This window comes from Capricornis sumatraensis, chromosome 19, assembly GCF_032405125.1.
Source record: "Capricornis sumatraensis isolate serow.1 chromosome 19, serow.2, whole genome shotgun sequence".
Taxonomy (NCBI): domain Eukaryota; kingdom Metazoa; phylum Chordata; class Mammalia; order Artiodactyla; family Bovidae; genus Capricornis; species Capricornis sumatraensis.
In genome coordinates, this window is record NC_091087.1 from 31,723,374 (window position 1) to 31,750,986 (window position 27,613).

Sequence of the window (27,613 nt, forward strand, 5' to 3'; positions counted from 1 at the left end):
CTAACTGTCTCACTCTTCTGGAGGCCAGATGTCCAAAGTCAGTGTGTCAGCAAGTCCGTGCAGCACCTGAAGGCTCTGAGAATCCTTTCTCGCCTCTTCCTTGGCTTCCGGGAGCACCACTCCAGTCTTTCTCTGTCTTCACTGCTCTCCCTGTGGCCTGCCCCCCGTGTCTGGTCCTGGGACCTGCTCCCTGTGTCTGGTCCTGGGGCCGGCTTCCCTGTGTCTGGTCCTGGGGCCTGCTCCCCTGTGTCTGGTCCTAGGGCCGGCTCCCCTGTGTCTGGTTCTGTGATAAACCCCCTCTCCTTTCTCTCTGGATGCCAGTCACTGGGTTCAGTGTGTATGTTTGGTCACTCAGCCATGTCTGACTTGCGACCCCAAGGACTGCAGCCCACCAGGCTCCTCTGTCCATGGGATTTTCCAGGCAAGAATACTAGAATGGGTTGCCATTTCCTCTTCCAGGAGATCTTCCCGACCCAGGGATTGAGCCCATATCTCCTGTGTCTCCTACATTGCAGGTGGATTCTTTACTCACTGAGCCACTGGGGAAGCCCCGTTGGATTCAGGGCCCACCCTAAATCCAGGATGATCTCACTTTAAGACCTTTAACTTGACTCCATCTGCAAAGACCTTATTTCCAAACTCACATTTTCAGGTACTGGAGATGATGACTCAGACATTTCTTTTTGGAGGCCATTAATCAACCCACTCCAGCCACCAATACTAAAGTTTACTCTACATTCTGTGTCCCACTTGAAATGATGCCCAACGAAGTTGTCCAACACAGCTTATCAGAGGTCCTATGACTGAGACCAAAGGACATTAAGGCACTCTAATAATAACATACTAATACAAATGTAGACACAGACAGAATGTAGAAAAAATTCTCACGGGTCAATAATAACCAATTGAAAATGGTCAAAAGATTTGAAGAGGCACTCACAAAAGCTACACATATGCCCAATGAGCACATGGAAAGATGCCCCACATCATCACTCAGCATCAGAGACTGGCCAAGGGAGGCACAAAGGGGCTTAGAGTTGCGTACTGTCTATTAAACAAGAGACTTTCTACACTAAGTCCCCTACATACGAATGAGTTCCATTCCAAGACTGCATCCATAAGTCCAGTTTGCTCATCAGTCCAACAAAGTTAGCCTAGGTACCCAACTAACACTATATAGTTATATAGTATATATAGCTATATAGTACTGCAGTGTCATAGGTTTATAATACTTTTCACAGAAATATTACATTAAAAAAATTAAACATTTTTAATCTTACAGTACAGTACCTTGAGAAGTACAGTAGCTATATCACCGCTGCTTTTCCGTGGTATAGGGGAGTGCAGGTTCAATTCCAGGTCAGGAAGCTAAAAACCCACATGCCTTGCAGCCAAAGAATCAAAACAAAACAGGACCAATGGTAGCAAATTCAATAAGGACTTTAAAAATGGTCCAGATTTTTTTAAAAATTAAGAAAGCAAACAACAACAACAGAAGAATATCGAGTAGCTATTTATATTTAGAATTGTGGTGGGTCAGTGTCTGCTTCCTTACCTTTGTGCACCGGTCTGGAGGTTGGCTAGAGCCATTCAGTGCTGGCCCACGCGTCTCCCTGCAGTCAGCTAGCTTGGGCATGTCCTCCTGGTGGAGATGCACAGGTGCAGCGTACAGGCAGAAAGACTTGAGGACTTTTCAAGTCTCCATTGGTATCCAGCCTGCTACCATCCACAGGCCAAACAAGTCACCAGCCTGCACCCCAGGTCAGGGTGGTCACAGGAGGAATTCGCAGCTGTACGACTGTACTTCGGAATCAATTCAACATTAAGAATGACCGAGGCCTTTTGCCAACACAGTGTGTCATGTTTATTGGGTGATTCACAGGTCAGCTAAAACACATGAAGGGGAAAGACCGGAAGCTATCAGTCACGTCAGGAAACAAAATATTTAGCAGTTCTTAGCTTCAAGTGTTGTCTTCCATCACAGCTTGAGGAAGATGGGCCAGTCCCTGACAGAGCTGTAGTGGGTGCTGTTTATTTTTAGCAACAAGAAGCACATACTTTTATTTAACCAGTGACTTTAGGACAATCAGCAAAAGAAGAAAACTGTATTTCCATGGAGCCAAGACAAGAAAATCATTATACAAATTAAACTGATACAAAATACATTATAAAGAGAACCACACATACAAAAGTCATTAAGCTGGTCAAAGAGCAAGAATGCCACAGAACCACCACACTGAGAACACTGGTGTGAATTCATTTCGGTTATGAAACGTATGTCCGAGAGAGTCTGAGTTTTCACATTTACTAAGGTAAAGGCACAATCACTTCCACGTAGTTAATGGGGAAGAAGCCAGATTCCCCATGCAGAACTCCTTCATACCAGTTTTCATCTATTTGATTGGTTAACGTAATGATGTCCCCTTCTTTAAATCCTAGTTCTCCTTGGTTTTCAGGCTCAAAGTCATAGAGACCACGACAGCAGGGCTGGTCCATGGGAACGTTAGAACCTGTCCGCATCATGTGGAGACAAAAAGTACATGGTTAACATGACGGAGCATCTGTGGGGCGCTGCAAAGGTGGAGAGTTGCGGAGACCAGAAACAGCAGGCCCCTGCCTGCCTTTCCAGGACAAGGCTGGCTCAGCACCCACAGGGGGCCCTGCACTTGGGGCCTCTGCCCCCCTCAGCTCTCCCTCCTCCCCTAGCTGACCTCCTGAGCCCATGGCTTTCCTCATCAATTCTCCTAGCCAGAAAAATTCAGGCCCAGCCCCTGTTCTTGAAGCAGCTGTTCAGCTCTGCCCGCAGCCCAAGGGAGGTGCAGAATTTTACAAGGCCTAACCCCTGCCCTCAGGGAGCTCATAGTTTCTTTCGGAGAGTGGACAACACATGAGAAACACCTGAAGAACAAAGATGAGGGACTTCCCTGGTGGTCCAGTGGTTCAGACTCCAAGCTTCCAATGCCAGGGACGCAGGTTCAATCCCTGATCAGGGAACTAAGATCCCCGCATGCCACACAGTGCGGCCAAAAAATAAAGTAAAGTGGTACAAAACCAAGGCTAAAACAACAGCAACAACAAAACAACAAAGACAAGGTAGTGTATCACCTATAACTCAGAGAAGAAGGAAGCAGCAAAGGCCTGGATGGTCAGGGCCGTATTCCTAGAGCTGGTAACCAGGGTCATGGAACATGGCAGGGTGTGAGACTACAGAGACAAGAGCAGAATCTTCCACAGGTCAGCCTTCAGCCTTGGGATTGTTGCACCAAGCCAGTAGTTCTCAGGACAACATTTTTAACATAGCTATTGTTTCACTTCAAAACCAAAACTAAACACGGTAAAAAGAGAAAGACAAAAAGAGAGAGTAAATACATGCAAAACTGACTGCTAATGAAGAGGTGCGTGTGTGTGTGCTAAGTCATTTCAGTCCTGTCTGACTCTGTGTGATCCCATGGACTGTAGCCCCCCAGGTTCCTCTGTCCACGGGATTCTCCAGGCAAGAATACTGGAGTGGGTTGCCACGCCCACCTCCAGGGGATCTTCGGGACCCAGGGATCAAACCCACATCTCTTACAACTCCTGCATTGACAGGCGGGTTCTTTACCACTGGTGCCACCTGGGAAGCCCCAATGAAGAGGTTACCAGTGTTAAATTAATGTGATGGCATAGAAGCTTCCAGATAACTTTATGAATATATTTGTGTATGTATTTAACATAATTATTTTCATAAAAGAATATTCCTATTATATTACTATGAATATTTTCCAGGTTACTTTTAATTACTGAACAGTTGTCAACTATATCAGGATAACATAATTTCTTTACTGTTGTTGTTTTGGCTGCATGGTGTGGCATGTGGGATATTAATTCCCTGACCAAGGATCAAACCCCTGCTCCCTGAATTGGGAGCTCAGAGTCTTAACCACTGGACCACAGGGAAGTCCCTAACATAATTTCTTTAACTGATATCCTCTCATAGGATATTTAAAGGTCTTCCTTTCCTTCCTTCCTTCCTTCCTTCCTCTTTCTCTCTCTCTTCCCTTCTACATTCCTTCCTTTTCATTTTCCCATTTGTTTCCTCTTAGCATTCATTGATAACTCTTTGAAAAATATCATAATATATGTGTATTTACAAATAACATACATTTAATTCCTGAGGGTAAACTTCTAGAAGGAAATTTCCTCTTCATAGACATAACTTTTTCCAAGATTTTTAAATTTTACTACCAGTGTATTTTTCTATTTTCTTTGTCTTAAAAGTATTAGGTGCCTGACTACAAGGAGATCCAACCAGTCCATTCTGAAGGAGATCAGCCCTGGGATTTCTTTGGAAGGAATGATGCTAAAGCTGAAACTCCAGTACTTTGGCCACCTCATGTGAAGAGTTGACTCATTGGTAAAGACTCTGATGCTGGCAGGGATTGGGGGCAGGAGGAGAAGGGGACGACAGAGGATGAAATGGCTGGATGGCGTCACTGACTCGATGGGTGTGAGTCTGAATGAACTCCAGGAGTTAGCGATGGACAGGGATGCCTGGCATGCTGCGATTCATGGGGTTGCAAAGAGTCGGACATGACTGAGTGACTGAATTGAACTGAACTGAATATATTATGGACTTTTATATCATAAATATTAACCCCGTATCTGTCATGTTTGATATATACACTATTTCCAGCTTATTATCTGTATTTTTTTCCTTTCATTTTGTTTTTGGAGTGTGTACTGGGGGTGGGGCAGGGATGGGGGTTTCTGTTTTATTTTGTCATCCATGCATAAATTTTAAACCACATAAGCAAAGTGATGAAACTTTTCATTCATAGTTTCCCTTCCACAATTATATATAAATATTCAACTAAATTTATCCCAGTTACTTTTTAAAATTAATTTTTAATGTGAATATGCCTTCCTTCAATCCATTTAGATTTTTGCAAATAAAGATATTATATATTGTTAATAATGTTTAAGCAGCTACCTGAATACAATTTATTAAATAGTAATAATCCATTATTCTCCACTGATTTCAATACTACTTTTGTCTTATGTGCGCTTGGATCTATTTTAGCATTTTCTACTTTCCCCCACTGATGCATTTCAGTAACTGTACCACACCATTTTAAATAGTGTAGCTTTAAAGTAAATGTCCCTTGGACTGCAAGGAGATCAAACCAATCAATCCTAAAGGAAATCAACCCTGAGTATTCATGGGAAGGACGGATGCTAAAGCTGAATCTCCAACACTTTGGCCACCTGATACAAAGATCCAACTCATTGGAAAAGACCCTGATGCTGGGAAAGATTGAAGGCAAAAGAAGGGGCAGCAGAAGATGAGATGGTTAGACAGCATCACTGACTCACTGGACATAAATTTGAGCAAACTCCAGGAGATAGTGGAGGACAGGGGAGCCTGGTATGCTACAGACCATGGGATTACAAAGAGTCTGATACGACTTAGCAACTAAAGAACAACAAAAATTAAAAGCAATTAGTAGAGCAAGTTCCTCTCTATTACTCTTCTACAGGAATTCCTTGGAGATATTGCAGGTTTGGTTCCAAACCATTGCAATAAAGCAAACATCTCAATAAAGCAAGTCACACATTTTTTGGTTTCCCAATGCATATAAAAGCTGTTTACACCATCCTGTAATAGCATTGTGTCTAAAATACAATGTATACACCTTAATTTTAAAATACTTTATTGCTGAAAAATGCTAACCATCATTTGAGCCTTCAACAAGTCAATCATTTCTGCTGGCAGAGAGTCTTGCCTTGGTGTTGATGGCTGCTGACTTAGCCAGTTGCCGCAGCCACCCAACCACCAAAGGTTGGGTTGCCAAAGGCTGGGTGGCTGCAGCAACTTCTTAAAATAAGACAACAGTGAAGTCTGCCTCATGGATTGACTCTTCCTTTCACAAAATGATTTCTCTGTAGCAGGCAATGCTGTTGGATAGCATTTTACCCACAGTAGAACTTTTCTCAAAATTAGAGTCAGTCCTCTCAAACCCTGCTGTTGCTTTATCAACTAGGTTTATGTAATACTGTAAATCCTTTGTTGTCACTTCAACAGTCTTCACAGCATCATCAGTAGATTCCATCTCAAGAAACCTCTTTCTTTGCTCATTTATCAGAAGCAGCTCCCCGTCTGTTCAAGTTTCGTCATGAGGTTGCAGCAGTTCAGTCACATCTTCAGGCTCCACTTTGAATTCTACTCATTCTCTTGCTCCTTCCACTACATCTGCAGGTATTTCTTCCACTGGAGTCTTGAACCCCACAAAGTCATGCATGGGGAATGAAAGCCACTTCTGATAATGTTGATATTTTGACCTCACCCCATGAATCACAAACATTCTTAATGGCAAGCAGAATCCCTTCCAGAAGGTTTTCCATCTACTTTGCCCAGATTCATTAGATGGATCACTATATGTGGTAGCTATGTTGTTCAGCTGCTCACTCATGTCTGACTCTTTACAACTCCATGGACTGCAGCCCACCAGGCTCCTCTGTCCATGGGATTCTCCAGGCAAGGATACTGGAGTGGGTCCCCATTTCCTTCTCCAGGGGATCTTTCCAACCCAGGGATCAAACCCATGTCTCCTGCATTTGCAGGCAGATTCTTTACCACTGAGGCACCAGGGAAGCCCCACACAGGCAGAGTAGATTTAGCATAATTCTTAAATGCCTTAAGATCTTCAGAATGGTAAATAAGCATTGGCTTCTACTTAAAGTCACCTGCTGCAATAGCCCCTAACAAGAGAGATACCCTGTCCTTTAAAACTTTGAAGACAGGCACTGATTTTTCTTCTCTAGTTTTCAAAGTCCTAGATGGCACCTTCTTCCGATAGAAAGCTGTTTCATTTACACTGCAGATCTCTTCTTTAGCGTAGCCACCTTCATGAACTCTCTTCGCTAGATCTTCCTGATAACTTGCTGCAGCTTCTACATCACTTGCGACAGCTTCAACATCAGCATGTGCGACTTCACCCTGCAGTGGTTAAGAATCCACCTGCCAGTGCCGGGGACATGGATTGAATCCCTCGTCCCAGACAATCTCACACATAGCAGAGCAACTAAACCTGTGTACCACAACCAGCGAGCCTGTGTTCTAGAGTCTGCTCTGAAACAAGAGTTCCTCTGCCATCCTGCATTTTCCATTTCAATTTCCTCTTTCTATTATTATGAAACATTCTTATTTCTCTCCCCATCTAGACTTTAAGTAAGAGTTGAAACAAGTTCTACTAGAGACTGTGTTCCTTTCTCAACAAGTCTTTTCCAGCCAAGTAAAGAGAGAAGATAAATTTGGGGCTGGTCAAAAATTCAGCAAGCAGCACCTGTTCTCTGGGGGAGGGCCTCCCTCAGTGCCACCCTCAGTATCAGTTCAGTTCAGTCACTGAGTCGTGTCCGACTCTGTGACCCAATGAATTTCAGCACGCCAGACCTCCCTGTCCATCACCACCAACTCCTAGAGTTCACCCAAACCCACATCCATCGAGTCTGCGATGCCATCCAGCCATCTCATCCTCTGTCATCCCCTTTTCCTCCTGCCCCCAATCCCTCCCAGCATCAGAGTCTTTTCCAATAAGTTAACTCTTCGCATGAGGTGGCCAAAGTGCTGGAGTTTCAGCTTTAGCATCATTCCTTCCAAAGAACACCCAGGACTGATTTCCTTTAGAATGGATTGGTTGGATCTCCTTGCAGTCCAAGGGACTCTCAAGAGTCTTCTCCAACACCACAGTTCAAAAGCATCAATTCTTCGGTGCTCAGCTTTCTTCACAGTCCAACTCTCACATCCATACATGACTACTGGAAAAACCATAGCCTTGACTAGATGGACCTTTGTTGGCAAAGTAATGTCTCTGCTTTTCAATATGCTATCCAGGTTGGTCATAACTTTCCTTCCAAGGAGTAAGCATCTTTTAATTTAATGGCTGCAATCACCATCTGCAGTGATTTTGGAGCCCCCCAAAAATAAAGTCTGACACTGTTTCCACTGTTTCCCCATCTATTTCCCCAAGAAGTGATGGGACCAGACGCCATGATCTTCGTTTTCTGAATGTTGAGCTTTAAGCCAACTTTTTCACTCTCCTCTTTCACTTTCATCAAGAGGTTTTTTAGTTCTTCTACACTTTCTGCCATAAGGGTGGTGTCATCTGCATATCTGAGGTTATTGATATTTCTCCTGGCAATCTTGATTCCAGCTTGTGCTTCTTCCAGCCCAGCGTTTCTCATGATGTACTCTGCATATAAGTTAAATAAGCAGGGTGACAATATACAGCCTTGACGGACTCCTTTTCCTATTTGGAACCAGTCTGTTGTTCCATGTCCAGTTCTAACTGTTGCTTCTTGACCTGCATACAGATTTCTCAAGAGGCAGGTCAGGTGGTCTGGTATTCCCATCTCTTTCAGAATTTTCCACAGTTTATTGTGATCCACACAGTCAAAGGCTTTGGCATAGTCAATAAAGCAGAAATAGATGCTTTTCTGGAACTCTCTTGCTTTTTTGATGATCCAGAGGATATTGGCAATTTGATCTCTGGTTCATCTGCCTTTTCTAAAACCAGCTTGAACATCCGGGAGTTCACGGTTCATGTATTGCTGAAGACTGGGTTGGAGAATTCTGAGCATTTCTTTACTAGCGTGTGAGATGACTGCAATTGTGTGGTAGTTGGAGCATTCTTTGACATTGCCTTTCTTTGGGATTGGAATGAAAACTGACCTTTTCCAGTCCTATGGCCACTGCTGAGTTTTCCAAATTTGCTGGCATATTGAGTGCAGCACTTTCACGGCATCATCTTTCAAGATTTGAAATAGCTCAACTGGAATTCCATCACTTCCACTAACTTTGTTTGTAGTGATGCTTTCTAAGGCCCACTTGACTTCACATTCCAGGATGTCTGGCTCTAGGTGAGCAATCACACAATCGTGATTATCTGGGTCATGAAGATCTTTTTTGTACAGTTCTGTGTATTCTTGCCACCACTTCTTAATATCTTCTGCTTGTGTTAGGTCCATACCATTTCTGTCCTTTATCGAGCCCATCTTTGCATGAAATGTTCCCTTTGTATCTCTAATTTTCTTGAAGAGATCTCTAGTCTTTCCCATTCTGTTGTTTTCCTCTATTTCTTTGCATTGATCGCTGAAGAAGGCTTTCTTATCTCTTCTTGCTATTCTTTGGAATGCTACCCCATGGACTGCAGCCTACCAGTCTCCACCATCCATGGGATCTTCCAGGCAAGAGTACTGGAGTGGGTTGCCATTTCCTTCTCCAGGGGATCTTCCCAACCCAGGTCTCCTGCATTGCAGGCAGATGCTTTAGCATCTGAGCCACCAGGGAAGCAATCCCTCAGTATCACGCCCACTGCTAACCTTCCACCCCACGTGGGAGTGAGAGCCAAGCCCCACCCTGGCACCTCGCTTAGGGAGCGTCTGTCAGTGAAGTTCCCCAGTTGGACTGAGATGGTCCCCTCTTGCCTTCCTGCTGCAGTGGTTCTCAATCTGGAGGCATGATAAACACCCTCTACCTGGACTGACCCCAGAACAACTAAATCAGAAGCTCTGGCAATGGGACCCAGACACTGGAGTTTAAAAAATTTCTCAGGTGTTTCCAATTTCCAAGAGAGGTTGTGAACCACCAGCCCCATGGTCCTCTTTCACTCCAACTCCTTTGACAAGAGGCTGGGAGTGTCTGGGAGCTAGTGGGGAAAGGGCGGGGGGTGGGGAGTGATGGCGGGGGAGGGGAGGCTGTTCTTCCACTTCAGGTGGGAAGCTACTTCCCAGGTGTGACTTCCAGGTAGGTCAGCATTTTAAAATCTGGGCTCCCTGCCTCATTATTTCTAGAATCTTCCTGATGCTTCCAGCATGTAGATGGCTCCTTCCATGACAGAACACTGTCCCACCCCAAGTTTGTTGTAATGACGGGAATTGGGGATTGTTTAGTCGCTTGGTAATGTCGGACTCCTGGCAACCCCATGAACTGTAGCCCGCCAGGTTCCTGTCTATAGGATTTCCCAGGCAAGAATACTGGAGCAAGTTGCCATTTCCTTCTCTAAGGGATCTCCCTGGACCAGGGATCAATCCTGTCTCTCTTGCATTGGCAAGTGAATTCTTTACCACCGAGCCACCAGGAAGCAGGAGAATTTAAATAGGGGGCCCAGTTCATGATCTTGAATGTGAACAGAATAACCTTCACCGATTTCAAAGCATTAGGGAATTGTGTGTTTCCAGGCCAGACTTTCCATTTTCCTTTGGAAATACAGCTCAGATCTAGGTGGGCTGGGGGGCTGTGGGAGCTGGTCACTGAAACCCTGCAGCAAGTCAGGCTGCTGAGTCAAAGTCAATTTCACTAGTGAATAACTGTTCCACAGTGGTCTATTAAAACGATCAGTATTCTTTTGTCATTTCTCCCACGACCAGTTTTTGACACAGAGGGAGTCAACTGCCAAGCCCCATGATGGTTTTGGGAGGCATTTCCTGGAACACAAAACGTCCGAGCTAGAAGGGTCTTTAGTGGTCTTCCACAAGCCCTCTTCTTGAAGAAGGGGCAGTGCGTGCCCCTGAGAGGTCACAACAGCCTGGCCCCAGAGCTAGTGGCGAAGTCAGAAAGACACCAGGGCTCCGCCCGTGGCCGCCTCTCCTGATGCCACCTCCTACATGCTCTACGCCGCTGCTAAGTCTTGCCAAGAAACTTCATAGGCTATCACACTGATTACAGGGCTGTGTGTGTATGTGTGTACGTGTGTATGTTGGGTTGGCCAAAAAGTCAGTTCTGGTTTTTCCATAACATCGCATGGGAAGACCCGAATGAACTTCTTGGCCAATCTATTTTTCCTCCCATTCACTTTGTAAGCCAACTGTGATGACTGAAATAAATACTAAATGGCAGACATGCATTTATCCCAGCCCCCGCCTATGCATGCATACATGTGCCCTCGCTGCACACATGCTCTGAACCAATCGGGGGAGAGACACGTCCCTCCCGTCTCACTTCATTTACTCCAGGTGAGGGACCACTGCCATACTTCCCACTTCTGTCTCCTAAGAGCTGGAACTCAACCAGCACTCACATCACACTCCATCAGCAAATCAACCCCAAACGTGGCGTCTCTCCCAAGACCCGGGAGTGGAGAGCCCCTGGGCGAGAGTTCCCCAACTCCAGTGAGGCGTGAGTGCTGGGTTCTCCCCAGCCTCTGCACTGTCCCTCCACCCCCAACATCCATCCACCGAACACAGTTCTCAACAACAGTGCAGGCACCAGGTAGGTCCACCCCCAGCGGAGCTCGGCCCACTGATCTGAACTGTACATGCAGGAGGATGATATTGGGAAGAATCATCTGATGCCTTCATCATGCTGGGTCATCTTGGCCGTCTGGGGACCCCAATCCAGAGAGCCATGGTCTCCTGTACTTTAGGGAGAGGGTGGAACCCACACGAGGGAGTGATGTTTAACTGGTAAGTTCCAAAATAATGCCATTTCAGTTGCGAGATGGTGTGGACACTGAGGCTTTCGGGCTTTCATGCCTGAGCCAGATAGGCTTTTAGGAGATTTGAAGCTGAGGTGGAGCGAGACTTCTGGGTTCCAAGGAACCAGAGGCTGAAGAACTCGGAGCACAGAGATTTGTCTTACAAGCGTGGGGAGGGAGGGACTGTTTCTTGCCACCAGAGAAGAGACAAGAGCACTTCCTGGAGTCAGGGAAGAGGTGGAAGAAGAGGGCAGTTTGAAAAGGCTGAGATGCTTCCTGATCCCACCCTGGGGTGGGGGTCTTGGCCCCACTTCCCACTGGAACTGTAGGAGAAGGTAGGCTTCAAAGAGCTCTAGACTTGGGGGTGCTGAGCACAGTGGAAATGGTGGGTTGTGTAATTAAACAGGGGCTTCCCCTGTGACTCAGCGGTAAAGAATCTGCCTGCAATGCAGGAGACGCGGGTTCAATCCCTGAGTCCAGAAGATCCCCTAGAGGAGGGAATGGTAACCCACTCCGAAATTCTTGCCTGGAGAATCCCCATGGACAGAGGAGCCTGGAAGGATACAGTCAATAGGGTTGCAAAGAGTCGGACACAAGTGAAGCCACTGAGCACCCTCACATGTATTTAAACAGGGAGGGTGCCTGAGGGGGTCACCTGGGCTCCCCATGCACTGTGAATACATCTCCTCAAGGTCAGGCAGGAAGTGAGAAGTGCTGAGGGGGGATCTGGACCAGAGATGGCCTGGGGGTGGTTGCACAGGCTCCCAGTACAGAGGTCCAATAACCCAAGGGCAAAGCCTTGGTCCCCTGACCCGGACCCAGACCTGGTGTGATAAATCTCCTCTGTGGAAGCAGTTAAGACCCTGACAAGCTTCCCCACCCATCACTGTGATGTTCCCTAAACACCTCCTGCACCCAGGCAACATCTTGAGGGTACAGAAGGAGGTAAGAGACAGCCTTGGAGGAAAAACCAATAGCTCTGGCAGGAAATTTTAGCTGAACTGACCAGGTTTGTCTTGAATCGAGCAAGCAATAAATGGACAGTCTGCGCTTTCTATTGGAAGAGACCGAGTTACCTTGAAATGGCCAGATTACGTTTTTTTCCACCATTAGAAGAAATGGAAAAAAGATTAATTTTTTTTTTTCTCTTGGCCAACAGTAGAAATGGAAAAAAGATTAAGTTGTTTCCGCCATCGGTCTGAAGGGAGGCTCACGAGCAAGTTTGGTTAAAGAGGAATCGAGTTTGTGCTCAATCCGTGACAGTGTGTGAACTTTCCCTCTGCACTAAAGACAGGGCAGGACACCACAGATGGGACGCTAGAAGTGAAGGCAGAAGAGGTGACACGTGCTCAGTGGGATCTTTTCAAACTGGCCGTGCTTGGCACAGATGTGTGCAAGGAGCCTGAGTGCTCAGTGCCCGAGGATAAGCTGCACCTCTACCCAGATCTTCCCCGAAGAAAGGAGGGGTCCCACCCAGCGGCTGCATCTTTCCTGAACACCCACTCCCCTTTCCCCTGGACCTTCCACCACCACCTCCATATGCAAGCTGTCTCGTGCATGGGACTTGGCACCTGAACCTGCTGAGAATCTGTGCACGTGAGCTCCTGGCAGCCGAAGCCCCAGCCCCGGGCCATCCAGTGAGGAGGCTGCTTCTCCCGCCCTGGCCGGGGAGCCTGTGTTTATTTTCTCTCACTCCTGAGGCCTGGCTTCACGTAATGTGAGAGCAGAGGTGGGGAAAACACAGTCTCTTCCTTGTTAAGGCACTGAAACAAAGATTATTTTAACAGAGAGAAGGGTGTGTCCCTATTGAATATTTATTATTCAAGCTCTGTTCCACACCATTAGGGAGTTAAAAAAGAGACCCAACCACAAGAATTTTAAGGAAGGTGGTCGGTCAGTCAATACTGCATCGGCAACATGCAACAGGTCAGGAAATCGTGTTCTCTCTAAAAGAAATTTCACTCCCTTCTGGGCAATAATGTGGACCGGCTTCTGACAGTATTTGGTCCCCTCTTGTTTTAACAGAAGGAAGATTCTCTGGAGGCTCTTCTCTGACTCCAGCTTTTATCTCCCCAAGTCCCTGCTGCAAAAAGCTACTCACGTGAATAGAACTGCCAGGCACATTTTACTCTGGTAGCCACAGTCCCAGAATGAAAACCACAGTCCTGGTCAGCTAGAGGGATAGAAGACTAACCCTCAGTTTTCAATATTTACCATGTGCCAAGAAAACATTCTAAATGCCTACAAGCAGACTTAGTTCTCAGAGGAACCCTTCGATGAGGCACCATTTGTCATTGTTGTTCAGTAGCTCAGTCGTGTCTGACTCTTTGTGACCCCGCGGACTATAGCCCACCAGGTTCCTCTATGGATTTCCCAGGCAAGAATACTGGAGTGGGTTGCCATCTCCTCCTCCAGAGGATCTTCGCATCCCAGGGGTTGAACCTGCATCTCCCACACTGGCAGGCGAATTCTTTACTGCTGAGTCACCTGGGAAGCCTGAGGTATTCCCCCCAATGTGATAGAGAGAGAAATTGGGGTTCCAAGCATTTAAGCAGCAGTGCTGAGATCTGACCTCCATCTAGGTCCAGATTCTGAGCTCTTGATCACCATGGCATGCACCCAGTCTGAATATCGTTGGATGGTGAGTTTATGCCCACTCGGTTTCCGAGCCAACCGCAGTCAACAGGGTGGTCCATCAGCTGGGTTGGAAAGAGCCATGGGTCCTCAGCAGGGCAGGCTCCTGGAGCTCCCAGGCCTGGGATGCTCTTCAAGAGTGCTCTCCACCTTAATCCTTCTCTGATCCTAGAAGGTCTGCCCACATCTCACCCCACTCTGTCAGTCACTGGAGGGATGCCCTTCAGGGCCTTACTCTCTGTGCAGTTTCAAAGTGAGCAGCTCAGGCTTCAATCAAAAATACCATTAAGTCCCTATACATACGAACGAGTTCCATTCCGAGAGTGCATTTGTAAGTCCAGTCTGTTCTTAAGTCCAACAAAGTTATCCTAGCTAACCAACTAACTAATCGGCTATATACTGCTGCTTTTACGCTTGCTTCTGGACATTCTGGGCTTGAAATAAAGACACCGCTCTACTGTCCTCTACACAGGACTGTACGGTAAAGTGCACACAAGCACACCCACTTGTGGAGGATGCATGCACGTGACAATGTATGCCAGACATGAGAAGTAACTTGCGATAGCTTTGATTGGAAATGCGAACATTCACATCTTGGAAAGTTCCCAACTTGAAGGTTCATATGTATCGGACTTAGTGTAACAAGCAAATAAAAATGGGCGTCTATTCCGGGTGGTGGGTTAGACCACAGGGTGGAGCTGGCGTGCTGGCGTTTCTGCAGCCTGGCCACCTCATGTGCTCCCTCCCTCTCTCTCTGCCACCAGCCAGGATCTGGGGGCCTGTTGTCGAAAATATATTTCTCACCCTGACTTTGAAGGAGATCATGGAGGAAGCAGAAGTGGTAAGAGGGGCAGGGACATCCTTCTCTCCGTGACACCAGAAGTCACAGCTCTTTCGTTGTCCTTGAACTTGCCATATTTTCAGATCACCCAAGGAACCCACTGCACTCTTGTCTCCTCTGGTGGCCCTGACTTTGGGGATTTCATTACCTGGAAGCATCTGGTCAGAGCATCACAATCGAAAGGCAAGCGACAACCCTCACTCCTACTTTGTGGTGAGCGGGGAAGGGGATGGAGAGAGAAGTAAAATTCACACACCTGCTGTCAACATGCGTGCCTATCAATGTACAAGGTACAGAGTCTACAGAAGCTACTGACCTGAGGAAGTTCTTTGTCTTTTAGTAAATGCCCCAAACTGCTGTGCCTTTTAGAGATTTTGTTCCTGCTCCTTATAGTGTTTCTCTTGCCTCCCTTGTCATCAGGCTGCGACCTGTCACTTTTTCCTGCCGACAGTGGGCCTTCCCGGAGCAGTCCCCCAGGCCTTTCTAATCTGCTCCTTCCAGTCTGCTGTAGGCTGGGAAATCAGATAACCAGTTATGAAATGTTAACAACTGCTGTGTCCTGGGCACTTATACTATGTAGCAAGTACCATGTATGCCCAGTACCTCTTATTTACAGGATCTGATATAATCCTCAGAATAACCCTCTGCAGGTAAGGTGAGAATTCCTATTTTTTTGATGACAGAATTCTGACTGAGAGGGATGGAGTAAAAGCCAGGACTTGGGCCTTCCTCTGAAAGGCAGGTGACACCTGTCCTGGCCGGGTAAGCCTGTTTTCTGCTCACTTCCTGGTCTCAAGTCTGGAATGCAGGGGTGTCTGCACATGACTTCTGCTTCCCATGGGGAGAGAGGAAGGTACCTGACAGCAGGTAGAATGGGCAGCCAGTTAGGAGGAGTATGGTCAGCCACCCAGAGACTCACCACACCCATACCATCTAACTAGAGAGTTCATCTCTTAACGGGTTGGGCCAAAAAAGAACTTGGAACTTTCAAGTCTATTTCTGCTTCAGACTCAAACACTGAGTGTGTACCCTGGGCCAGGCACCATCTCTCTTGAATTAGAACCAGCATATCTGGTTCAAGCTCCCTTCAAAAGTTGTCATTTTTTTCTTGATCAAAAATCTTAAGCTCTGGTAGCAAACATTTTTTTGAAGCCAACACTTTTGCTTGAGCTGACCCAGATACAGCACTGGTATATAACTCTGACGAATACTACAAAACTCATTTTTGTTCAACATCTGTAAAGGACAATTTTCGTTCATTTGGTAAGACCCTATGAGATAGACAGTTTGGATCCCTGGGTTCTAGCTCTGGGTGAGGTCTGGACCCTGGTTTCCTTACCTGCAAATTTTACGTATAGATCTATGGCTAACACCATGGACAGAATGTCTGTGTGCCCCCAATATTCAGATGTTGAAGTCCTAACCCCCAAAGTGGTGGTATTAGCAGGTGGGGATGTTGGGGGATGACAAGGTCATGAGGGTAGAGCCCTCATGAATGGCATTAGTGCCACCAGGGACAGACGACGAGAAGACAGCCATCTGCAAACCAGGAAGGAGTCCCTCACCCGACAACGAGTCTGCCAGCACCTTGATCTTGAACTTCCCAGACTCTGAAACTGTGAGAAATAAATGTTGGTTGTTTTAAGCCACTTGATCTAGTATTTGTTATAGCAGCTCGAGCTAAGACAGAAAGTCGTAAACTAGTGAGTACTGTCTAGTAAAGGTTTATGAACAATCTAGAAATAAGAACTCTGTATTTATCCATAGGAGATGTGATTTGTTAAAATAACTTGTCAGTGGAACTCAAGCTTAATTATTATAATCTATCAAAATAAGCACCTTTAATTTGTTTTTACCTTAATACCGATCCTCTACCACTCACAGATTATAGGAGATGGATTTAATTAGTGATGTTTGTGTCCTCCTCCATTCACTAACAAAGCTTTCCCTTGTGTACCAAGATAACTCGCACAGACTTCTCGGAAGCTGTGGCCCATTATTTAGCAAAGTTTCCTGGGAGGTGAGCCCTCTGCTACAACCGGGTCCAGGGTGTGTGGGTTGCCTTTGCCACTCTGAGTTAAGTGAAAGGAGAAGATGAACAGCAGCCTTAATCAGAGGTGGCTTCCTGGCCACTGGCAGGGGGATCAGTTTGCAGACGGTGTTTTGCTTGGCCAGCTCCATGCTTTGTACATTGTGGATTAGTTGCCAGTATTTAAAAATCAGGAGATTGCACATAAATATGTGATTTCTGGCTTCTCTTGGAAAAATCCTAAGGGCTGGCTATCCTCGGTCCACATTCTCGGGCAACAAGCGGCTGCAGTTTGGACAGGGTGAGTACTCTATCCGCTACAGACTCCTCTGCCGCGGTGCTCCGGAGTTGGAGGTCTGCAGTCAGACATCACTGGCCTCACTGTTTTCTCGTTGTTGTTGTTTAGTTGCTCAGTGGCATCCGACTCTTTGTGACCCCATGGACTGTAGCCCATCAGGCTCCTCTTTTTCCCAGGCAAGAATACTGGAGTGGGTTGCCATTCCCTCCTCCAGAGGATCTTCCTGACCCAGGGATCGAACCCATGTCTCCTGTATTGGCAGGCAAATCCTTTACCACTGAGCCACCTGGGAAGACCTTCCCACAATCTGGCATCAGGATTTGCACCTGAGGCCACACCCACTCAACTCCAGAGGGGGTGTCACCCATGTGGATTCAAACACAAGGTCCTCTGGAACTGTGCTGCATGGCCGCCCTGTTTGTCATCCTTGGAGACTGACTTCACTTGACTTTTTTTTTTTTAAACATAAGTACATACATGAATATTAAGATAACATTATTTTAAGTTTGAGCTTAAAGACCAAGCATATCATTGTAGAATATATGCTGAGATTTTAAAATATGCATCTGAGATGATAGAACCATTTCAGCCAAGGAGTATTAAAATTTTGACAACTAAATTGGAAATTATGTCAAACAGGCTTTTCAAAAACTCTTTTTACAGACTATTTAGCAGAGTTACAGGAAACCATCCCCTGCGGCAAGAAAACTTTTCCCTCGGAAACTTTCTTGAGACAAAAAGAATAAAAAAGGACCCTTCCCCCTTTCTCACATCAACGCCTATTGATCAAGAATAATAATCAGAGCTCACACTTTACTTTTTAATAGTATTTTTTAAAATACAGAGAATAGAAAAACGTTCTGTCTGTGCACTTTGTAAATTTTTAAGAATGCTAAGCCACAGAATTTAGAGCTGGAAAAGAAACCTGGAATGTATTGAGTCCAATCACTTCATTTAGGAAAAAGTATAAATCAGTCCAGAGATGTTAAGAAACCTCCCAAAGTCACACAGCAAATAAGCGCCAGAATTCTGAATTCCAACATGAGACTCCCATTTTTTGCTTATATCTCTTTGTCTATAACTCTGACTCTGAACCACTACTGATAATATACAGACATGGAGATTGCAGACAGGCTGATGGCAAGGGAAAAAAAAAAAACAAGGAAAGAGCGGGAAGGACAGGAGAGAAAGAGTAAAAAAGGACCTGCTGACCGAGCAATCACCGTTGTCACTGCTGTGTGAAATTTTAATTTCCTCTTTGGAAATTCAGGTTAAAAATACATCCATTTCTACTTGCAGAGTGCTCGTCTTCTTTAAGTTTCACACTTCACACTTTACTTCTGAATAAATGTTTATTTTCTAATGTAATCCTAGAGATTTTACTCCATTGAGGGGAAGGACTTAAGCCCTAGACATTACATCCGAGCTCCCTAAGAAGTGTCAAGGAATTTATAAAAAGTCTCTTTATACCCAAAGGGAGTTAGAATGTCTTAATATACATCATTTGAAAGATTTATTTCACCTCGCTCTGAAATGCCTGGAGCACGTTTGAAACCAACACTTGTTCACCCATCTCTGCCTTCCACATTCTTAACGCCAGTCTCAGTTTGGTCCATATTAACCCTTAGTTGTGATTAGACAAAGTGGAGCCCTCTTTAAGAAGAGCAGTGCAAAAGAAAACCTCCATAGGGACTTCCCTGGTGGCGCAGTGGATAAGTACCCACCTGCCAATGCAGGGGACACAGGTTCAATCACTGATCCAGGAAGACGCCACATGCCCGCCGGGCAACTAAGCCCATGCACCATGACTACTGAGCCTGTGCTCTAGAGCCCAGGGGCCGCAACTGCTGCAGCCCGCACACCGAGAGCCCATGCTCCACAACCAGAGAAGCCATCGCAATGAGAAGTCCACGTACCGCCACTAAAGAAAGCCCGCTTGCAGCAATGAAGACCCAGCACACCCAAAAATAAAAACATAAATAAAATTAGAAAAAAGAAGGGCTTCATAAATAAGTGAGTTGATTAAAAAATGTACAATAGCCTCTGTTCTCTAGTCTTTACATTTAGAATTCAGCAAGTGACAACTTACCCAAGGTAGGGAAGATGCCTAAGCATAGGTCACAAGTTCCTTTACTATTTTCCTGAAAACCAAGGGTTTTCTGGGAACGACCCAGGCACACATTTTAGCACGAAGACTTTTCTTGGCCTCCCTTTCTCTTTGGGGACAAAGAGGCAGCATACTCCGATGAAGCCTCATGACCCCACACTCAGGGGCTTGGACAGGCAGTGGTTTCTCCTCGCCAGAGCCTAAACTTGGATTTTGTCTGCAATCCATCATTTCAAGATGTGATTTCCACCACCACCCCCCTCTCCCTTTTTGGCTCACTTTATTCATTCTCTTAAGTACCTAGAAACCATATTATCAAAGATTCCATCTCAGTCCCACCATGGATTCAGCCTAATTGATCCACGTCCTTTCATCTCCCCCCACCTCTTTTTTTTTTTTCTTTAGAAAGAAGAAATGATGAAGAAAATGTTCTTGGAATTCATTTCTGGCAGAGTCCTAGGAGCTTTGCTTTAAATTGTTAGTGAAATGCTTGACATTTTTCCTTCACTTTATAAACATTATGTGCAAATCATTCAGAATCCTAATGGAAAGTAATTTCCCATTAATACCGGCTATAAAATGCCATTTTCTTTTGAAACTGTGCCTTAGAAACAAACAGTACGGGACCCCTTCACACTCGCAAATTCTACCCACGAATCAACGAGGAGCCCAGGGCAGGGGTTGGGGACTAAAGCGGAGGCAGATGGTACGCGGCGGCACGGCATGTGATGTGCTGGAATGGAGGCTCCAGTTGTGGACCCTGAGCCTTCCTGAAAGCCGTCTTCTACACATCTGTGATCTCTGGCTGACCATCACCCAGCTAACAACTTAATCTGCCTGGGGACTGAGCTACTGGCCAAGAAGGAGGGGACACAATACTACGTGCACAGTCTGGATGAGGAAGCCAAGGAACGGACTGTCCTATCACTGCTTTCTTCTTCCAAGTCAGATGCATACAACAGACTCCCTCTGCAACCACTTGCTGGCCCGACTCCCTCCGATCAAGAATCTTGGAAAGAAATCTTTCCTGATGCTCTTGAACATTTGCTGACATTCCCCAGTATTATTTCTTAACAAGATAAAATGAAAAATCTGTAAGATGTAGAACTACCATATGACTCAGCAACCACACTCATGGGCATACACCCAGAAAGAACCATAATCCCAAAAGACACATGCACCCCATTGTTCACTGAAGCACTATTTACAACAGCCAGGACATGGAAGCAACCTGGATGTCCATGAACAGATGAATGGATAAAGAAGCTGGGGTATGTATAGACAATGGAATATCACTTGGCCATAAAAAGGAACTAAACTGTGCCATTTGCAGAGACACGGATGGACCCAGAGAATGTCATACAGAGTGAAGTCAGAAAAAGAGAAGAACAGATATTGTATATTAATGCATATATGTGGAATTTAGAAAAATGTTACAGATGAACCTATTTGCAAAGCAGAAATAGAGACACATAGAGAACAATGTACAGACACCAAGGGAGGAAGGCAGGAGTGGGATGAATTGGGAGATTGGGGCTGACACATACACACTGCTGCTGCTGCTAAGTCACTTCAGTCATGTCCGACTCTGTGCGACCCCATAGATGGCAGCCCCTGAGGCTCCCTCGTCCCTGGGATTCTCCAGGCAAGAACACTGGAGTGGGTTGCCATTTCCTTCTCCACATATACACACTACTATGTATAAAATAGATAATTAATGAGAACATACTGTATGGCACTGGGAACTCGACCTAATGTTCTGTGGTGACCTAAATGGGAAGGAAATCTAAAAAAAAGTAGGGGGGACATTTGTAAATGTATGGTTGATCCACTTTGCTGTACAACAGAAACTAACATAACATTGTAAAACAACTATACTCAGTTGTGTCCAACTCTTTGTGACCCCACAGACTGTAGCCTCTGTCCATGGGATTTCCCAGCCAAGAATACTGGAGTGGGTCGCCATTCCCTTCTCCAGGGGATCTTCCCGACCCAGGGATCAAACCTGCATCTCCAGTGTCTCCTGCATTGGTAGATGAATTCTTTACCACTGAGCCACCTGGGAAGCCCTTCTGGGGTCCTAGGGTCTGCTGGTTCTAATTCATTCAGATACAATACAGGGAGGAAGGCAGGCTGGGGTTGGACTTGCTTTCAACGTTTTTAGTTATATTTATAACCAGCTTCTTTCTAACAGAAATTTTGAAATGGCTCACAATAACATATGTATTCAGAAGAGAGGTTCCACAGAACAGAAAGAGAAAAGTAAAGCCATAAAAAGTAAGGAAACAATGTATTTTCATACAAACAGTAGAACTTGTGAGTAAAGGTGGGAGGGGACTATTAAAAATTATATGAGAGGGACTCCCCTGTTGGTCCAGTGGTTAAGAATCCACCTGCCAATGCAGGGGACACAGGTTCCGTCCCTGGTCCTGAAGATCTCACATGCTGCTAGGTAACTAAGCCTGCACAGCACACCTGCTGAAGTCCATGTGCCCAGTCTGTGCCCTGCAATAAGAGAAGCCACCGCAATGAGAAGCCCACACACCACAGCTAGAGTAGCCCCCCGACTGCAACTAGAGAAAGCCTGCACATAGCAACAAAGACCCAGTGAAGCCAAAACTAAACAAAGACATTTTTTCAAAAATTATACTGGAGCAACAGACATATGCTGGGACTGTCCCAAGCAAACTAGGATGCAGGGTCACCCTCATTAAAGGGGAGGAGGTGCACATGGACCAGCTCGGGCCATTTTATAATGATTGCTGTGCTTGAACTTTGCATCTGGCACTAAGCTTCCTGGGGCTGGGGAGAATATGGAATACAATGGGTACACAGTTTTCTATAAAGAAGGAAGTATACCTATTCTTCAAAAGTCGACTTTCCCATTATTAAATACATGCTTGTTTATTCAAATACGCTTATTGAAATACAATTTAAAGAATATATCTTTAAAAAGGAAAATATTGCCCAGAATCCTACCATTTAGCCTGGCCTACATGCACATATTGATTTACAAGGATCTGTATGCAGGTCAGGAAGCAACAGTTCGAACTGGACATGGAACAACAGACTGGTTCCAAATAGGAAAAGGAGTACGTCAAGGCTGTATATTGTCACCCTGCTTATTTAACTTCTATGCAGAGTACATCATGAGAAACACTGGACTGGAAGAAACACAAGCTGGAATCAAGATTGCCGGGAGAAATATCAATAACCTCAGATATGCAGATGACACCACCCTTATGGCAGAAAGTGTAGAAGAACTAAAAAGCCTCTTGATGAAAGTGAAAGAGGACAGTGAAAAAGTTGGCTTAAAGCTCAACATTTAGAAAACGAAGATCATGGCATCTGGTCCCATCACTTCATGGGAAACAGATGGGGAAACAGTGGAAACAGTGTCAGACTTTATTTTGGGGGGCTCCAAAATCACTGCAGATGGTGACTGCAGCCATGAAATTAAAAGACGCTTACTCCTTGGAAGAAAATTATGACCAACCTAGATAGTATATTCAAAAGCAGAGACATTACTTTGCTGACTAAGGTCCATCTAGTCAAGGCTATGGTTTTTCCTGTGGTCATGTATGGATGTGAGAGTTGGACTGTGAAAAGGCTGAGCACTGAAGAATTGATGCTTTTGAACTGTGGTGTTGGAGAAGACTCTTGAGAGTCCCCTGGACTGCAAGGAGATCCAACCAATCCATTCTGAAGATCAACCCTGGGATTTCTTTGGAAGGAATGATGCTAAAGCTGAAGCTCCAGTACTTTTGCCACCTCATGAGAAGAGTTGACTCATTGGAAAAGACTCTGATGCTGGGAGGGATTGGGGGCAGGAGGAAAAGGGGACGACAGAGGATGAGATGGCTGGATGGCATCACTGACTCGATGGACGTGAGTCTGAGTGAACTCCAGGAGTTGGTGATGGACAGGGAGGCCTGGTGTGCTGTGATTCATGGGGTCACAAAGAGTCGAACATGACTGAGCAACTGAACTGAACTGAACTGAATCATAGTACACTGATAACTCTATGTCTTTCTTTTCAACTTCATATCAAACCACAAACATTCGAATGTTTTGACATAATTTCCATGTCAGTGAGTTTGAAAAGCTGCACAATATCCCACTTGATATACCATCATCTACTTAACCATTATCCTAATGTTGACAAATATATATAAATAAATATTGGTCATTAGTCTGTTCCCAATTATAACTTGTTCTTCCTCTGTATAGTGCTGTAATAGGTACAGGAATATGCTTTTGGTTAAATTATTTCTCTAGGGTACATTTCCAGGAATGAAGCCACTGAGAGTAGGCAAACATTTTTATTAATTTTGATTGATATTGTTGAGTTGATTTCCCAACGAGTCACCCCAGGGTGGCAAACTCTGGCCTGTGGGCCAAGTGACATTTGAATGGAATACAGCCATGCTCATCCATTTCCATACGGTCTGGGGCTGCTTTCACATCAGGACAGAGTTGAGAGGTTGCAACCAAGACCAAATAACTGACAAAGCGTAAACCTTTTATGACCTGTCCCTCTACAAAAAAAGCTTGCCAACTCCTAGGTTATCCTTAATGCACGTTCCCATATCACCCTGCATGTGGTACCACGTTCTAATGGAAATGAATTGTGTAGGGTCTGATGTGCTCTTCCACAACATATGTGTAGTAGATAGATGTGTGTGGTAGAAATTGCAAGCTGGCCACCAACACTCTCTCTCCTCTTCACAGTGATATAGTGGTGGGATGTGGCTCTCCAGCTAAACCCACTCCCCCAACCTCTGCAGCTAGTTGTGGTCCTGTGTCTAGGTCCATCCCAGGGGGATGGGAGTGGGAGTAACGTCAACCATCTTTGGCTTACTTCCCTAAAAGGAAACCTCTAGACCTGGACTTCCATTCTTAATTTCTATCTCATTTGAACCATTGCTTTCTTGAGTCTCTGTACAACAGTAACTATTCTTACCCTAACTCATGCAAAAACTGGTACCAGAAGTGGGATGTTGTCATGATAAAAGCTAAAATTAGTGGCCAAGCCGTAATGAAGAAGAAACAGATAAAAATGGCATGAAAGTCGGTGATCCTAGTTAGGGTGTGGACAAATATTTGGTAAAACTTTTGCCTGTGATAACTTTCAAAGCATGCCACATATCAGGAGCCTAAAGGAAGAAATTGGGGAAAATAGAATGTGACTGGATGGTAACTGCTCCTTGGTACATCTAGCTACTTATTGTAAGAAAGGGAAGAATTGCCCGGTTTGCAAGCTAAAAGGGAAGAGACAAGAATCAGAGATTGGGTCCCGGGGCATTAGAAAAGCTTCTGTACCACCAAAGAACGGACGATGGGCAGGTTGTGCTCCAAGTCATTCTCAGAGACTTCTGTAAACTGAATGAATGGACCTCATTCCACAGCAAAGATTTATCTAAAGGTATTGCCTTCCCACTCATCTGCTATTCCAGATGGCCTCAAGGTAGCCTCCATAAGTTAGGAAAGGTTAGCTGGGACTTCCCTCGTGGTCCAGTGGTTAAGAATCTGCCTTGCAACACAGAGGACACAGGTTCACTCCCTGGTCAGGGAACTAAGATCCCACATGCTGCAGGATAACTAAGCCCACACGCCTCGACTAGAGAGTCTATGGGCTACAGTGAAGAGCCTGCATGATGCAAAGAAGATTCCACGTGCCACAGCTAAGACCCAAGAGAGCCAAATATAGAAATATTTAGAAAAAGAAAGGAAAGGTTAGGCAAGAAAGGAAAGAAGTAAGGCAGTCTTAAGAGCTATCTAAGAAAGAAACTTGGATGTGATTACTGGCATGTGGGAGTGCTTGGGAGACCCAGATCAGAAGCTATTACACTTTTGGATGCCTTGAATTGGGAAAAGGAAGTGCTGCTCTAACCTGAAAACACCTGCATCTATTGAACCTTGAAGAACCCTCAAGACACCTAAGCAGCAGTAAGCACAATTGTCCAAGGAAGCGGCTTTCCAAAGGCTACTTCAGATGTGAAGATGTGGAAGCTATGAAAGACGTCTGAGAAGACAAATCTGGGGACCTGCAGGATAAAGGACAAGAGCTAGGCTTCTCACCCCTTCCAGGGAGTAGAACCAGGGTCTAATCTTCTTTCACTGACTCAATAGGGGGTCCCGCAGAATCCATCATTTCTTTGGACAAGTGTGTGCATGCTCAGTCACTAAGTCATGTCTCACGCTTTGTGACCCCATGGACTGTGGCCCTCTAGGCTCTTCAGTCCATGGGGATTCTCCAGGCAATAATACTGTAGTGGGTTGTCATTTCCTTCTCCGGGGGGTCTTCCAAACCCAGGGATCAAACCCATGTCTCCTGCATTGGCAGGTGGTTCTTTACCACTGAGCCACCAGGGAATCCCAGCAATCACTAAGGATTATAAAATAGGTATGTCTTCCAAGGGGGAAGAAGTGGGGTTGGAAGAATTAGGAGACAGGAATTGATACATATACACTATTGATACTATGTATAAAATAGACAACTAATGAGAACATACTGTATAGCAAAAGGAACTCTAATTCACTGTGGTGACCTGAACAGGAAGAAAGTTCAAAAGGGAGGGGTTATATGTATATGTATGGCTGATTCACTTTGCTATACCATAGAAACTAATACAACATTGAAAAGCAACTATACTTCAATAAAATCAGTTTTAAAAATTAAAAAATAAAATAGGTATGTCTTAAATTCCAAATAATGTTGGAAAACAAGAAGGACCATAAATTATGAAAACTATAAGGAATATCTGAAAGATAGAAATCAAGCAGCTGGAGAAAATGAAGCTCAAAATGGTCCCCAAAAAGAGATGCAACAAAAGTGGGTTTGGAGGGTGCCCCAACCTCAGAGTAAGTAGATTTGGGAGCTGGAGGACTAGTTGGCATTCTGGGAAAAGAGTGGCCTGATGACTCCTCCCACCCTGGCCTTGTACCAAGTACCTGGGAGACCAGGCATCTGCCTCCAGGAGGAGTACTGAGTGCAGGGACCTGAAACAGTGCCATGAGGGAGGCAGCCAGCCAGAAAACCAGAAACCACTGCACCTCACTCAGCAAAGCATCTGTAATCCCTCAAAACCATGGGAAGTGGGCAGCAGTAACAGACACAGCACCCCAGGCAAACTGACATGGAATCTCAAATGAGAAGTTGCACACACAGCAAAGAATTGTTTATCCATTAGTACTTGGCAAAAACTGAAGTCTAATGACACAGGCAAGGGGAAGCAGGTATTGCTATATTAATAGTAGTGTACCTGTTTCAGCAGGTAATTTGGCAGTATCAATGGTCTCTTAAATGCATTCACTCTAACTCAGCAATTTCATTTCCAAGAAGGACTTGCCCATCAGCATGTAGAGACAGATAAAGGACATTCCTTTTAGAAAATAACTGGAAGCAACCTTAATGTCTATTAATAGGGGAAATGGTATCTATAATGGAAAACTATGAAGCCATTAAAAAATAATAGGATAACATATACAACATGGAATATGATTCAGCCATAAAAAGAACAAAATAATGGCATTTGCAGCAACATGGATGGACCTAGATTGTCATACTCAGTGAAGTAAGTCAGACAGAGAAAGACAGTCAGACATATATATACATGTGATATAAGTAATAAAAATATGGTAGAAATGAACTTATTTACAAAATAGAAGTAGAATCACAGATCTAGAAAACAAACTTGTGGTTACCAGGGAAGAAGGGCAAGGAGGGCTCAACTGGGAGATTGGCATTGACATATACACACTACTACATATAAAATAGATAACTAACAAGGACCTATTGTAGAGCACAGGGAACTCAACTCAACAATCTGTAATGACCTATAAGGGAAAAGAATCTAAAAAAGAGTGAATGCATGCATATGTATAACTGATTCACTTTGCTGTACACCTAAAACTAACACATTTTAAATCGACTATACTGCAATAAAATTTTTTTTGAATAGTGGGATAGATCCATATGCATGATGTGGGAATAACTCCAAGAAACAATGGTACATTTACAAAAGCTAAGCGTAGCACAATACCTCTAGTATAAGATCTTGTATTTGAAAAACAGTGAAGGGTTTAAAGCAGTAAGTATACAGTATATCTATGCACATCAATAGATATGACAGTGTTCATACCAAATTTTTAACACTGGCAACATCTAGGAAGGGGCCTGGGGTAGAGTGAGTGATCACAAGGAGCTAAAGTATGACTTACGCCACTTGAATGTTATTTTTCTCAGTTCAAC

General features: G+C 44.9%; 1 protein-coding gene across 1 annotated transcript in view; it reads right to left on the minus strand.

The window, feature by feature from the left end:
- Positions 1-2,307: 2,307 nt before the first annotated feature.
- The window catches only part of SH3GL3 (SH3 domain containing GRB2 like 3, endophilin A3), a 53,931-nt gene continuing 28,625 nt past the window's right edge, over positions 2,308-27,613 (minus strand). The window contains exon 8 of the mRNA XM_068991154.1: positions 2,308-2,510. Coding sequence (XP_068847255.1) covers positions 2,308-2,510 — 203 coding nt within the window. The remainder of the gene's footprint in view (positions 2,511-27,613) is intronic.